General features: G+C 36.5%; 1 protein-coding gene across 1 annotated transcript in view; it reads left to right on the forward strand.

The window, feature by feature from the left end:
• Positions 1-15,025, forward strand: part of THSD7A (thrombospondin type 1 domain containing 7A) — a 207,111-nt gene that overhangs the window by 164,244 nt on the left and 27,842 nt on the right. Inside the window, exon 16 of the mRNA XM_039569406.1 lies at positions 11,062-11,240. Coding sequence (XP_039425340.1) covers positions 11,062-11,240 — 179 coding nt within the window. The remainder of the gene's footprint in view (positions 1-11,061; positions 11,241-15,025) is intronic.

A 15,025-nucleotide genomic window follows, 5' to 3' on the forward strand; every position in this document is an offset into this window, starting at 1 on the left:
AGTGAGCCAGAAATGTGCTAATTGACATCACTGGAGTTTTTGTGTTCACTTTTTCCCTGCTTGTGGTGCAAACCTGTATCTGAACAATTGGTATGAAAAAACTGGGTGTTAGTGCCATTAAAAGGTCAATGTAAGTTTAATTCACGTATGTTCTACTCTCTAATGTTAAATTAAGATAACAGAAATTTCATTTATTTAGTTGGCTATATTTGAAATAGCTAATCAAAGAAATTAAATTAAATAAGGAGATTTTAATTCATGCTGTTAATTCCTGTTTAAAGATTTGATAAACTACAAATTCAATGCATCAAGTCAAGGTGTTAGCACATCTTTGTTATTTGATGGAAAAGTGAGCATTCAGCTAAATTCCTCAAAGCAAAGCTAGAAGATAATTTGGTGGAGAATTTTGTCCCTTTTTTTTTTATTCAAAATCATCTTTTGCTGTAGATAACTCATACTTGAAAGGTAAGTTTATTTAAACACATCTAAATGACAAAGTCTAAATCCTAAGTTCTCATGGGACAGCAAATCTTTTTACTCTGAGAATGTTCTTTAATTCTGTTCTCAGCAATTTGCTCAGGGATGAGGTCTGCAAAGAGCTAGTTTTGTTCTGTGTAGTATAAAGAGGATGTGCTATACTCGGTCTGACTGACCATGGCCACTTGCCATCTTTGTAGTACCAAAAGGAGCGTCTGCTTTTAACGACCAGCAGTTGTGTGAGCACAGATATGCCTGGACTGGGCAGTTGTCCTGAGAAAATTAGAAATCTCCTCAGAAACTGCTCAAAAAAAAAGTTATGGAATAATCTGATTTGTTCTGAAGGCACCATTAGAAAATACAGAACAGAAACTTTTTCCTATTTCTTTGCTGATGGTTTTTTAAATTTAACAGTATTTGACAGTATGTTAGAAATTCATGTTTTTTCAGCATTAAGTTCAGAGTGACCTTTGAAAAGTGAAGAATTGTAAAAGCACTTCAATATGTAGGAAAGTAGGGGAACTGATGTCCCATGCCAATCAGTTTTCAATGACTTGAAGAATGGGGACTGCCAGCTCTTGTGTCAAAAGAAAGGAAACTGCTTGTCCAAGAGCAAATTGTAGGTGTTGTATGTAGTAGGTAGCATGCTGCTGCTAGGAACAATTTTTTTGTGTAGAACAAGTTGGGGCATAGCTGCTTTCAAGCCCTAGCAGTGCATTTTGAGGTACAATTCCACTGCAAGAAACAAAGAGATATAAGAGGAATGAAAAATTATAAAAAAAGAATATTCTCAACCATCATTGTTTACCCTGTCATAACTCTCTCTTCATGATAGTAATTTCTGATCCAATATATTTTATCAGTGAATGTGGCCTACATTCACAGTGACCACAATGGATAATAATCCAGTGGAAAAGCTGCTAACAATGTATTACTGTTATTCCTACTATAGCCAGGGCAGCTGTTTACATGCTACTAGCACTCACAGGCATCCTTCCAAAAACACAACGCAGCATTGCTTTGTTGTGCTGTTTTTTTCTCCAGTTCCATCACATTTTTCTCATGGGAGATTTGAAGTCTCTTTAAACTTTGTAAAATGGAAATATTTTCCTGTCATAACTATACTTGTTTTATATTGGGAAGCCTGAGCCCATTGTTTTTATGTGGTGTTTTCTTTTGAATTCTTTCTTTCTAGACCGGTTCATTAAGGTGTCTGGTTTCTCGATATTCCACCACACCACCCCCCACCTCACCCCCCTCCCCGTCTCTGTTTCCTCGTCAGTTCAATTTGAGGGGGACAGTGCACGTTAACTTAGTCCATGGTGTAATGTGTGAGCAGATGAAGCTCGGAATTCATACTGAGCTAATCCTGTATTCCTTCTACTTTCCTAAAATTGTTTGACAGGAATTTCATGTATACAGGGAATGAAGTATCTAACATGACTTTGATGATAAAGGTTTAAACTGATGCTAATGAATACGTCACTAAATTTATGCTTTCCTTTCCAGAAGATCCTGTTATTGACAGGTGTTGTACACACACATAGTATAGGCTTATGTAAAGCTTACCTAATTTATTGTCTGCCTTCAGCATTTTTCCAGGTTTAGCATACTTTTGCAGATACAAGGCAGCTAGAACAAATAATATAGATTTTTCAATCTAATTTTAGTTTATGTTTAATGCCTTTTCTGAATAACTGCTTTGTATTCATGGATTACATTCTGATGATTTGTTTTATTTTTTTCAATGTTTACAAACTGCTGTTTTGCCAGTTAAATCTTATTTTATATCTTCCCAGTATTTATTTAAGATGCTTTTGTTGTTATTCTCATGCCCTTATTGTGTGACAGTTCTTCAGTTTGGCTTCTTCTCTAGGTTTCTGTGTGCTCTTTGTTTTGGTTTGGTTTGGTTTTTTTTCTTCAAGAACAAACATAAAAGCTATATTATGCCAAATCAACAAGGGACTTCTGTGGTATCACAATAATACCCCACCTGCTGGAAAATAAAAGTGCCTTGTAGCTTCTCATCAATCTGCATTTGGCTTTTCAAGCAGAACTTGACACATAATTCAAGCTTGCTTGAGTTATTTCTGTAAATTTTAACAGAGGTGCTTATTTCCCTACAGCTATGATTTTTCACTCATTTTGTAACTGATTTTTCACTGGATTTTCACTAATTTTATAACTGATCCAAAGTGTCATCAGGTTTTTCTGCTATGTTATCTGTTTCACTCAGAAATGTGTTTTACTCTTAGTTCCTGTGGGTCTGTTACTTCTTTTCCAAGTAAAATATTATGTAATTGCAGTTTTTATAGGATATGATTTGGTGAATTAGCTTGCACTAGGAGAGAAAACAAGACCAACATTTAAAGAAAGATATTTCCTGTCTGGTATCCAACTTTTACTTGAACTTTTGTTGTCTTCTGACACTATGAAATCCTGAGGTGGGAAATGGAGATAATTGAACTTCTTCAACTGCGCAAACAACCCTTAAATCTGACAAGAGGGATAAACTGCACCCACGCTGATGTTATTAAAACATCATGAGATATGTTATGTGATATATTCAAATGACACAAGAAACTCAAATTGTGAGACTTTTGAAAGATATAAGTAAATATTGCAATGTAAATTTATGAAACCATGAAGAGGTTGGTGTTGCAAGTCTTGTTGTTTTGAGTGGACAGAATGAGAAGACAGACCTCCTCTGCTGTACCCAAAAATTCATAAGCTATTTGTTTTGCAAAATGTTATGTGCTTATCATCACAATTCAGTTGATTTATTCAGAAAAGGAAAGGTAAACAGGAGCAGAAGAATAAATACTTCAAGGGCTCTTTTTCCTGCTTGATGCATCTCATGTTCAAAATATTTGAGAAGAGTTAACTAACAGACTGTTTCACAGACACCAAGGAGATAAGGACAGATGTGACACAAGGAACACCCTAAATTAGTATAGCCATCAGAGGATTCCTGTGCTAATTTTTGAAATTTTGGGTGCAGTTAGAAAGCCCCAAGTACAAACAAGTTTTTCAAAAAGACAGGAGTGACAGTAAAAGAAAAGTAACGACAAAATATAGTTAACTAAATCTGGTTTTACTGCTAGGTGAGAATGCTGGGAAGCAGGGGGCAGAAGTCCTTCTGCAGAGGGTCTTTAGCTTTCTGTAGCTTAAGATGTGCTTCAAAAAAAGCCCCAAACAAACAGCTGAAGGTAGACCTAAGTTTCATCTGCAGAGAGACAAGGTGCTTTGTTTTTTCCTTCCTTTCTTTTTTCATCTGTGATATATATGCCAAGGATTTTGACTTTTATTTTCAAAATATTTTGTTTCAAATTTGAGTTAAATGTATTGGTAAGAGTTTACACTATTCAGCAGCCATTTGAAATATTCTGCCACTGGTATTTTTCAGCCATTCCAGTTCTGCAGAGTGTGGGCAAGAGCTAGTAGCTTCCAGTTGTCAGCAGATGTGCTGACATCAGCTAAAAGTGGTAACTGAGCTGTTGTTTACCTGTTTCCCTTAATGGAAGACACATAAATTGCCCTTTCTCTGCTTCCTGCTTTTCATCAATACTACATAGGTAATTTTATTGGAGAAATATTAAAACATGTACTTAGTTTGTTAGTCAAGTATGAAAGGTTTTCTTCAATTAGAAAAGCAGCAGTTGTTTTTCATAGCTTTATCGCTATCATCACTTGTGTACTGTAGAGTTCTGTGGATAATGACATGAGTCTGCCAACAATCTGTTTCCATGCATTTGTGAAAAAAATTGAGATTCTCTTCATTTTACCTTTAAACTGTACCTTGGAATTTTCTTGACAAAAAATTAAAAGCAAGCCACTGTCATGCTTATGAACTACGCTATTTACTCTTCGGTATTTAGTTTTTCTCCATCATATATCAATTATGAATCATGACCCACATAAGCTGAGCGGTGGTTGTATTTGTGTGCGCCTACTGAAGGCAAGCAGAGCCGCATGGCAGACAGATGCAGCATTTTTATATAGGTCGTATTACCCTTCTTAATTCATGTCCGTTTACTGTTAAGACCTTAGGCACAGTCAAGCAGTCAGGATAGTTTGTCTGCTGCCTTATTAGTGTGAGATTATTTCCCCCTTTAGCATTAATTAAATGAGATGCATTGATTTGTGCAGACTCTACAAAGCCCTCTGTGGCTACAAGGCTTATGTGGAGGATTAGAGAGAAATATCTGCGTATCAGTGAATACTTTTGCAACAGCTGCTAAGAGTATCAATGTGAATCGAGGAATTTTGTATTTAATTGCTTATATGTGCAATAAAATAAAATTTTGTATGATATAACAGTCTGTATAGTCCAAGATCTGTTACAGCTTGCTTTATCCACTTTTATCAGGATTTTAAAAATCTGTTTATTTCACTCTCAGTATTCTAACCTGAAGCAATGCAAATTTATCAAGAAAAAAATTGGTGCTAAAATTTAATTAAAGCTTTCTGTTGAATGTTTATTCAAAAGTAAATATATTTCCCATAGGAAGTTCTAATCTAGTGTGGTACTAAGCCTAGGTTCTCAAATTGTTATTAAGATACTTTGCTGCTTCATAGCTTATATATTTTCTCGTATTTTTTAAAATATATGTGTATTTATGTTGTGTGTTCTCTAGGAATATGCTACCTATTGATCTGCTCCAGAAAGCCTAGCTTAGGCCTCTGAATTCTGATGCCACCACATCTGCCTTGTCAACAGGATATCAGTCTTAAAGCAGTCCTCCATCAATTCAAAGACCTGTAGTTAGTTCACCAGAGAAAGAATTACTGATGCAGGAGATAGTTAAGCATGAACAATTGCTCTCAGATTTTGAGGCTGTGAAGGGTAATCCTGAAAAAAAAAAAATCTTATGGTGTTCAATCTATTCATGGCTCAGCAGAAATATGAATAGTCTCTAGAAATATATATATTCTGTTACAAATGAAATGCAAATACTTGTATATTTCTTTGTCCTGGAAGATGAGATCCATGAACTTTATATTTCCTGGGGGAAAAAAATCTATGAGAAGAACATAAACCATTTTGACATTGCAGGTTTTTTTCTTTGAAACATAGCATGGCATTTAATCATGAAAGCAGGAGCATAACTTTGTCAGTCCTAGGGACAAAAGTTCATGTAAACATTTTGTAAGATGTTTATGTTTGCACCCTTCAGCTGGAGTAGTCAGTCTGTTCCTACACATTGCACATGCAGTTTGTGGGGAAAAGTCTTATATCCACCTGCTTATCCTGTTTTGTCATTAGAGAAAGCGTGAAGTCCATTAAAGTCCTCCCTTATAAATTATCCATCACATCTGTTAATGAGTTTGCTCTAGGAGTCCAGATTTTATAGCCAATTAGCAATGGGACAGTAAACTTTTCCCTTTTACTAATGAGTTCAGTTCATACTCCTAGTGGTTCAAAGCCATTTGTTAAATTGTGGTTCAATAATCTTTAATGATAGAATAGCCGTGTTCTCACTCATAACAGACAACTGCCCATTTCACAGTCTTATAGGAGCTGAAATAATTGAGAAACTACTGCCCTGGGACCAGACATAGGCCCCTAGATATAGGCAACTCTTTCCAACACCTCTCTGGACCATGGAGGGCCTGTACCCTGTACCGCAGTACACCAAGGTCTCATCTCTCCAACATCCTTCAGATGTTACAAGAAGGAAGAGACACAGGAAACATTCAGTGAAAGACTTCAGTCAGGATGAGAAACAGCAGGCAAAAAGTGAACTGCTAATGTCCAGAGAACATATTTCCAGCCTTTACAGTGTTAGTCTTCTCTTTCACTGTCCCTCCCTCACCTTCTCAGCTCTTCTTCATAGACATTTCACTGCTCCCATTCTTTCCTTCTCTCTACATCTGTTGTGTTTTATCTTGGTGATTTCTTGCTTGTTCCTTAAACCTCAGAGCTCTGGTATGACTTTTGGTGCAATTATATCAACCAACCAGTCTGTGTGATATAATTGGATGATATTCCACCATACAGATGCTTACCCACACACTAGAGGCTTGTTTCTGTAATAAGGTTCTATACTAACACACACACAAGGTTTGTCCAACACAAGTGGTACCTTTTCAAGGATGATTTCATCAAACTGAAAACAATGCTGAAAATTAAAACATGGCTCATTCATATCCTTTTCATGTCAGAAACTATGTATCTCCATCACCAGTCCCATTTGCATGTAGTATTTCTGGTTTCTGCATTTCAGTATTTTTTTAACATATTTTTTCTGTACAACACCATGCTGTCTTCTCACTTGCTAAAATTTTTGCAGTGTGAACAAGGTTGACAAATACAAACATCTGAAATTTAAAAAAAAAACCAAAAAAAATTTAAAAAAAGAAAGTATAAACTTTTCAAAGTTCCTGAACATCTGCTTTCTTGGATTTGAGGGAGGATTGCTATGAAGTTATGGAGATAATCACCCTAAAAGATATGCTGACTTCATACACAAAGAAAGGCATCTGAGGTGATGACAAGTTCAGAGAAGCTTTTCCTGAAAAGTATCATTTGATAGGTAGTAAGTGGAGTGGAACAAGTAATTTGCAACAAGTAATTTATTTTTTTAATTCACTCTCTTGACAAAAGTGATATCTGTAAGCAATTTGAAGTCTGCTTCTGCCTCAGTTCTAAGGGAATCCAGTAGCATAGCTAAATGCGAAATAGTCTGTTGGGCAAAATATTGAGGCCACTGAGAAGAAATGTGCCAAGGGATGAATATGCCAAAAACTTTTTGATGTCAGATAAAACAAGGTCATTTTCATTCTGCATACTAATTACATATGGAATTCAAATCAGAGGGCACAGTGTTTGTATTTCTTCCCTTTGTCCTCTATTTTGAATTGCGAGAACATTCTTCGTTACATTTCACTGTCTGGACAGAGGATACCAGAGTAAGCTCTTGAGAGCACTTTGTTCTGTTTGTGCTTCACCAAGCTATTACTCTTGGCAGGATGTTTATTTCTTGTCTCGTCTTTCTTTATTTTCTATCCCTATGCAGTATCTCCTTACAATTCTCTTGACTTTATGTTCTGAGCCATTTATTTCCTCTTCTCTCTCCATGTCTTTTCTTACCCTTTTCTCTATTCCTCCTTAGTCTCTCTTTTGTTTTGCATCTCCTGTTGTTTCAAATTCTGACTCTTTGCCACGAAAAATAACTTCATAAAATCATAGAATGTCCTGAGTTAGAAGGGACCCACAAGGATCACCGAAGTCGAACTCCTGGCCCTGCACAGGACACCCCAAGAGTCACACCATGTGACTGAGAGCGTTGTCTAAACACTTCTTGAACTCTGTCAGACTTGGTGCTGTGGCCACTTCCCTGTCCTTCACTTACTTATTTTCTTTTCCTTCTGTTTGGAGAAGCTCTGACATTCCTTTGTGGACACCTTAACAGTGTTCTCAGTATACCAGTGGTTAGGAGTCTTTAATGCTTGTCTTGCATCTTACAAAATAATAAGTGTTTTTCTCTCTGCTCTCCAAAAATGTTCCATGCTTCCAGGATCACCAAGCCTTCCTACCTTGTTAGAGCCCCTTTTTGATGCTTTCATTGATTGACTCCATTCTTGTTCTCTTCTAAACATGTCTTTCCCATTCTTCTTGTTCAACTATTTTACTTTCATATGTGGAGTTTAAGTCTTGAAGCTTTTCTGAGAAAATAGGAAAGAGGGAGAGGAGACCATCATAGGCCGGATATCATGGAGATGGCGTAGGAAAGAGCTGTATGCTGAGCAGAAGCTATTTCATTAAGCTTGCAGGATTAAGGACCCAGAATAAGATTGCAGTTCAGTATCTTTTGATTATACAGTGTGTGGGTAGTGTCATCTGGACCACTGCATCCTCTACAAAATGCATTAACATACCAGCAAGGTTGCAGTTTTCCATTCTATAACTCTTACTGAGACTCTATATCTGTAATATGGTAATATTCTGGCCTTTTTGCATTCTATGGTAAGGCAGATTTGGTGGCTGACTTCAATGTAAATATTTTGTAGATAGTATAAAGGTTGCTCTAGTGATATGGTTTCATTTGATATTTTATGGAATCACTTGGAATACAGCTCAGTGTAATTAAAATGTTACCTGGAAATTGCATATATTGTAATGTATTTGATACAACTTCTATCTGCAAGATTCTAAACATGTTGTTAAACTTTTTGCCCTTGTCTGGATGAACTGAAGGGGAAAAGAAAAAACAGTTTCTAATTTGTCAATTATTTTAGTTTAGTGTGTTCCATGCAGGCTCCTTTTGGTAGGCTATGAAGTATTATCAAAGTCCCAAAATACCATGGTATCCTGGAGAAAATCTTGACAAAGATTGGGAAGATCACTTTCATAGTTATTAAGACAAACTCAGAGGTCTATGGAATTCCTGATAACAAAGTCTTCCTGAAGCAGCCTGTACCAATTAAAGTTACCTACTTAAGGATGTACAGTATATTTAAAACAACTTGAATTTGGGTTTTTCAGACCTTTATTACCAGAGACAGAAATTTAACAAATGGTAAATGCATAACTGTGCTACAGTAGAAAGGTTTCTCCAGAAAAAAAAATTATTTAGAAGTTATGTTGAAGGTAAAAGCAGCACTTCAGGATCACAAGAAATTTCATAGAGCAATAAAATCTTCACTTAGTTCTATCAGACATTAAATGTCAGTAAACATTTATTGTTTGAAGGGAGTTATTTTTCTTAACTTGCTTTGGGTATATTTTTCCATTTTCCCTCAGTAGCTTCCTGATTGCATGAGTCCATGGTTTTGTATAGCACCTGAGAGGGCCAGTTGAAAGTTCATTTTTGGTGAAGATACAGACTTTGGTATTTATGCAATCAAAGTTCAGTGTAGGATGGAGCTCTGATATAGGGTGCATCAGATTTCTAGGACTCACAGATGTCAGGTAAAGTGAGATGTAGTCAATTTTGCATCTACTGCTGCAGGGCAATCTATGTCAGCACCTCTGATATGCAGGGATGCGATCTTCAAAAATGTATTTTGTCTAACACAGTGTCCCTTTTATATAATATCACTGAACTGGTTGATCAAATGGCAACAGATATTTAATAAATATGCTTGTAATTCAAGCTAATAACATTCCATATATAAAATAAGCATTTTAAGGAAGATACATTTGGTAAGCAGTAGTTTCAAGGCGCTCAAGTCCAGAATGTGCTCTGTACTTCTAAACAGAGTAAAACCGTACATGATAAAACCATCGCCTGAATATGACCATAAAATACTCTGAATGCTACTGTAGGTCTTTAAAGAACTTTCTTTTCTTTATATCTAAAACAAATTAACTAGATAAGCTATTAAAACAAATTAACTATATCTAAAACAACAAATTAACTAGGAATAGGTATACAGAATTAAAACCTAAGTGGTCTGATTATTTACAAACCTTGAGATTGGTTGCTATTGGTTGCTTTTAGAAGAGACAGAACAACTTTACTCAGAAGCATAGGTTAAAACCAGTTCAGCTCTGATGAAAAGACTCCTTTTGAATTTAAAAATGTAAATATATCTGACAAACAATTGAAACATTTGAAGCCTAGCAAACTGTGCCAATCTTTTGAGAATTATCTTAGCCAAGTACATGCCAATTTTCCAACTGTTTTCATTAAATATTTTAATTAAATATTTTAATACAATTTTAAATGCACCAAGGTTTTTAATCTGTAATGTGAATATTTGCTAATGGTACTTTGCAGATCTGATAGAGGAAAGGGGATAAGAGAGTTCAGGATATAGTTGTAGTAAAAATGCAATAAAGGCCAGCTTTTTATTTGATGTATTATAGCTTCTCCCTTAAATATTGGAATAAATTATACATATTGTATAGCTATGGCATATGTTGCTTTTGAGAGAGACATTTTCACTTATTCAGTGAATTGAGGCCTCATGTTACTCCCTGCAGACCATGTCATACCCCCTTCCAACCTCTCTGGACCGATGACTTATCCAAACCAAACATCTGCTTTTCCATTCAGTGTAATTATTCAGTGTGCTACTGGGGGCAGATGGTTGTTAATCGGCAGATCATTAACGTGGCAGGCTACTCTCTCTTTCTAGCCTTAGAAAGGTCACAAGGTGTTAAGTTCCCTTGCTCCAGGCTAGCAAGATGCATTTCTTCTCAGTTGGATTTTTGATGTATAACTACAATTGAATTACTTGATACAGTTGTGGAGTATCTTTAATTAAACATTTTTTTCCTTAAAAAAATTACATATCATTTATACAGAGTAAGAACAATGCCGCCAAGAGATGGTTAGTGTCAATTACACCATAGCTGTCAGAAAGTTTGAATGCTGAAATCTGGAGAGTGTGAATCCTAATCAGATGGGATGATGAGCAGTGAGGATGCTCAGCTGCTGTTCTAAAACAGTCTCCAGCTATATGTGTCAATTTTCTGCAGAATTTAATTTAGCCCTAATGATGAAGAAATCTCTCTATTCACACAGTCCTGTCAAGTCAAACTTTGGAGAATCTAAATGAAGTAGACGAGGGCTTCGGGGAGAAATGGCAAACTGACATGCTGAAGAGATTTCACTTCCTTTTCCGTTCATACAGGGTATATTGAGGAAGCCTGTATTATTCCATGTCCCTCAGACTGCAAGCTCAGTGAGTGGTCCAACTGGTCTCGCTGTAGTAAATCCTGTGGGAGTGGGGTAAAGGTTCGGTCTAAATGGCTCCGTGAAAAACCCTACAATGGTGGAAGACCATGTCCAAAGCTAGATCACGTCAATCAGGTAATTTGATTTATATTTACATTATTGATATAGCTTTTTCCATATCTCAGATAACCCTTTTATCTGTATTTTTTGTTGATGTAGAAAAATGGTATAGCATAAGGGGCAGATAGAGGTAGAAGGAGTATGTGTTGGTTTAGAGTTCCACAGCAAAGGATCTACCTTCATTACTTCCTCATCTGCAAGACTTTTGCTTATTTTCTGAACTGCGGATTGGAGACAATAAAACATGTTTACATGCAGATTTTGAAGAGTGTGTTTCTGAAGATCTCTTACCTGAAGAGATTCTCCAAGAAAGATGGAGAGAAACTTTGTACAGGGCTGTGTAGTGACAGGACAAGGGGGAAGGACTTCAAATGGAGAGTAGATTTGGATTAGATATTAGGAAGAAATTCTTCACTCAGAGGTTGGTAAGGCACTGGAACGGGTTGTGCATAGAAGTTGTGAATACCCCATCCCTGGAAATGTTCAAGGCCAGGTTGGATGGGGCTCTGAGCAAACTGGTCCAGTGGAAGGTCCCTGCCCATGGTAGGGGGCTTAGAATTAGATGATCTTTTAGGTCCCTTCTAACCTAATTCTGTGATTCTGTGACAGGGGGTAAAATGTCTCATTTTGGTTGCTCAAACTGGCAAGATTTTTTGTGTCACTTCCTGATATCTTAGATCAGAAAACAAAACTCTCAAACAGTCACACAGTATCATCCCAGTGTCCCTTAGTGAGTTCTCATCAAGCTGGAGCTTGACCTTCTTGGGCATGCTTGCCCTGGCAGTGCATTTCCAGTCACAAATGCACTTCTGAAGTCAATCTCCCAGTTGTCCCACAAACTGTACTTGATGTTGCAGTAAGGAGAAGTCTGACCACACAGTCCGGATCCTCTTCAAGTGAAACTAAGCCATAAAATGTGATCCAAGAGCACCCTGGGAGTGCTTGGATGCTTGGACCACCAATAGGCATTTAGTCTTTGGGACCAAGTTTAGCACTAGCCAAAGTTAAACCCCTGAAGCTTCTTTCCTTGGAGAGTTTTAGAAAGGAAAAACATTCCTTGTCAATTAACTTATGCTCTTCAAAGTTGATTTATATTCATATTACTGTTGAATTTAATGTAGTCTGCAGAGGCATATTAAACAACCACATGGTCTTTTCTGTAAATATTCAAAGATTTTTTAAAAATGTGCTCTCAATTTACATTTGAATAAAAATGCATGTACTTAATATTATCCTATTGACATTTTGCTAGCACAAAATGAAATGGCTTGTTGATCTAATTTTCTACTTTAGGGGATGTAATTATTTCTAATTTAGAAAATCATAAGTGTTAAACTGCAGCTAATAAACTAAGTTTGTGATCTACTTTAACAAAATACAAACTAGAATGCGGGTTGCTGGATTTGGGTCAGCATGTAAATATGCTTTAAATTAGGAGGAACGTGTTTCAATAGAAGCAAATTATAGTCTATACAAAAGTCTTTTTCCTTCTTTAATATTCATGTAGTACATAATAGGCTTGTATTCTTCTGCATCAAAGGTGATTTTGCTGGAGGTCTGTTCGTCACGTTTATGCAACACTATTGCCCTCTGCCGGTACTTAGACTCATTTGATTTGTGGTTACATGATACTTGCCAAATAATAGTAGACGATTCAAAGTATAATTATTGTATAAATAAAATGGAAATATAGTATTTTCATGAGAAGGACATTCCACAGATAATACAAGGATGTTGAAGAATATAGAGTCTGTATTTTTCATTTTTGAATATATTCCCTGTCATTTCAGAAACATGCAAAGAAATACACAGTCATTCCAATTCTGAATAAGTTACTTAAACTAAATATGATCCACCATTCAGCTGAAAAAGTACTGACTTTTCAGAGTATTCATTTCAATCATTAAATATGTGTTTTAGTTACATATTTATTACTTATATATGTAACATGTTTATTTGCACACAAGTGGCCCATAGTGGTAAGATTGCATCTTTGGTGCCCACAACTATGTGGACTATGATTTACAAAGGGACTATGCTGTAAGATGCCATCTAGGAATTATGACCCTGGGGAAAGACTACAACATGTCTAGCCCAGGGAACAGGAGATGGGAGGGGAATGCTGGCAGTCTGCTAGTACATACATAAAGGGCTGTTGCAAAGAAAGAGGAAATAATCCATTTTCATGGACATCATGGATAGGATAAAAAGCAGTGAGCTTACACTGCTGCCAGCAGATTTGGGTTAAGCCTTGGGAAAAATTTCTAAAAGTAAGGCTAGGGAAACACTGAAATAAAATGCTTAAGACCTTTTTAAGAAGCCGTTCAATGTCTCTCAGGGCTGACATGTGTGCCTGTAATTTGAGGAAGGACTGACTGCAGTGAAAGCTGGATGTGTCACTCAGTGTCTTTCCTCCTGGGCTGGGCATGCCAGGGTGGCTCCCAAACCACATTCCAACTGAATAAAGCTTGCTCAGTACTGACTTCATTAGGCTAAAAGACATCATAATTGCAGTAATACTAGAGCCAGGTTTGATATAAAATCATGTCAATGGCCATCAGATGATTTCAATTTAAGAGACTAATCTGAGACTGTTAGAGAAATTAAGGACATCAGTCTTTTCATTGATTCCAGGCATTATTTTTCCCCTTATCAGGAGCAGGATAGGTATGCAACTCTTATACCATCCAAATTCTGTGGCCTGCAGTCATAGCTACAAAAGTGCCAGTAGGATCAGGAGAACACCTCTAACATGTGCAATGCAGTATAGAGTTCTCCTCCAGCTTTCTGTCAAGATATCCAAATTTTATGTTACCGCAAAAGCTGTTGAGTGTGTGGGGTTTATGTATTTCTTCTTATGCTAACCAGGGTCAGACATATAGACATTTCCCTGAATTAAGGCTTCCCTATTCTCATTTTGGAAATTCTGGAGATAAATTCTAAAGAGCAAATTTTCAGCCGAGTCCAGTACCTTCCTTAATATTCATTTTCACCACCCACTTTTATGTCTTTTATTGTTTATGTAGTTCACAGAAGGCCCAAGTATGCTGACTATGCTGGTGGTCTTGTGCATGGGCTGATGAGCTGCATAGTGATAGGATATCAGACCCTACACATTTAGCATTCAAGGGATTATATTTTCTGGGATTGGTGGTATTTTGTTGTAGGTTAATTATCAAAACATCAGCCCTCTTTTTATACGCAAGCAGTGTTGCTGAAAAGAAATCAAGGACTTGTTTAAGGCAAGTCTTAGATTGTCCAGCAGTTTTAGTTGTGCTGACTTGATACCTAGAATGATATGTCAAATTAGCTGGTATAATTTCAAGGCAATTTTTGCATAATTAAGAATTCCATGAAGGACTTAGGAACTTTGGAAGGATGAGAACTGCCAGTTCCATTTATTCCTTTGAATTTATTCCACTTAATGCTGTCAGAAGAATTTCAATTAATAGAGAAGACCAGTGTCCTCCAAAAACACTGAGGATTTTCTCATATCTAAGGGAAACTGGATTCCCTACTGTGTGAAGGTGTGATGCTCATTACAGGCAAAAAAAGAAAACAGTTCTACTATCTAACATGGAAAGAGGCTAGGTAATACACAGTTTCTTCCCACCAGTTGTGATTTATCAAAGTTGTTTTCTTCCAAGGGCAAATTTTCGCAAATTACCTTGTGACAGCAAAGGAGATCCAAGAGAAAAAAATTGATGCCTTTTGCTTTGCAGAGGAACAGAATATTGTCTATAATAAAAGCTAAATTGATGCCATTTAAATACCTATGCTTCCCTCTCATAATTCTAACT

The sequence above is a fragment of the Corvus cornix genome, chromosome 2 (assembly GCF_000738735.6).
Source record: "Corvus cornix cornix isolate S_Up_H32 chromosome 2, ASM73873v5, whole genome shotgun sequence".
Classification (NCBI taxonomy): Eukaryota; Metazoa; Chordata; class Aves; order Passeriformes; family Corvidae; genus Corvus; species Corvus cornix.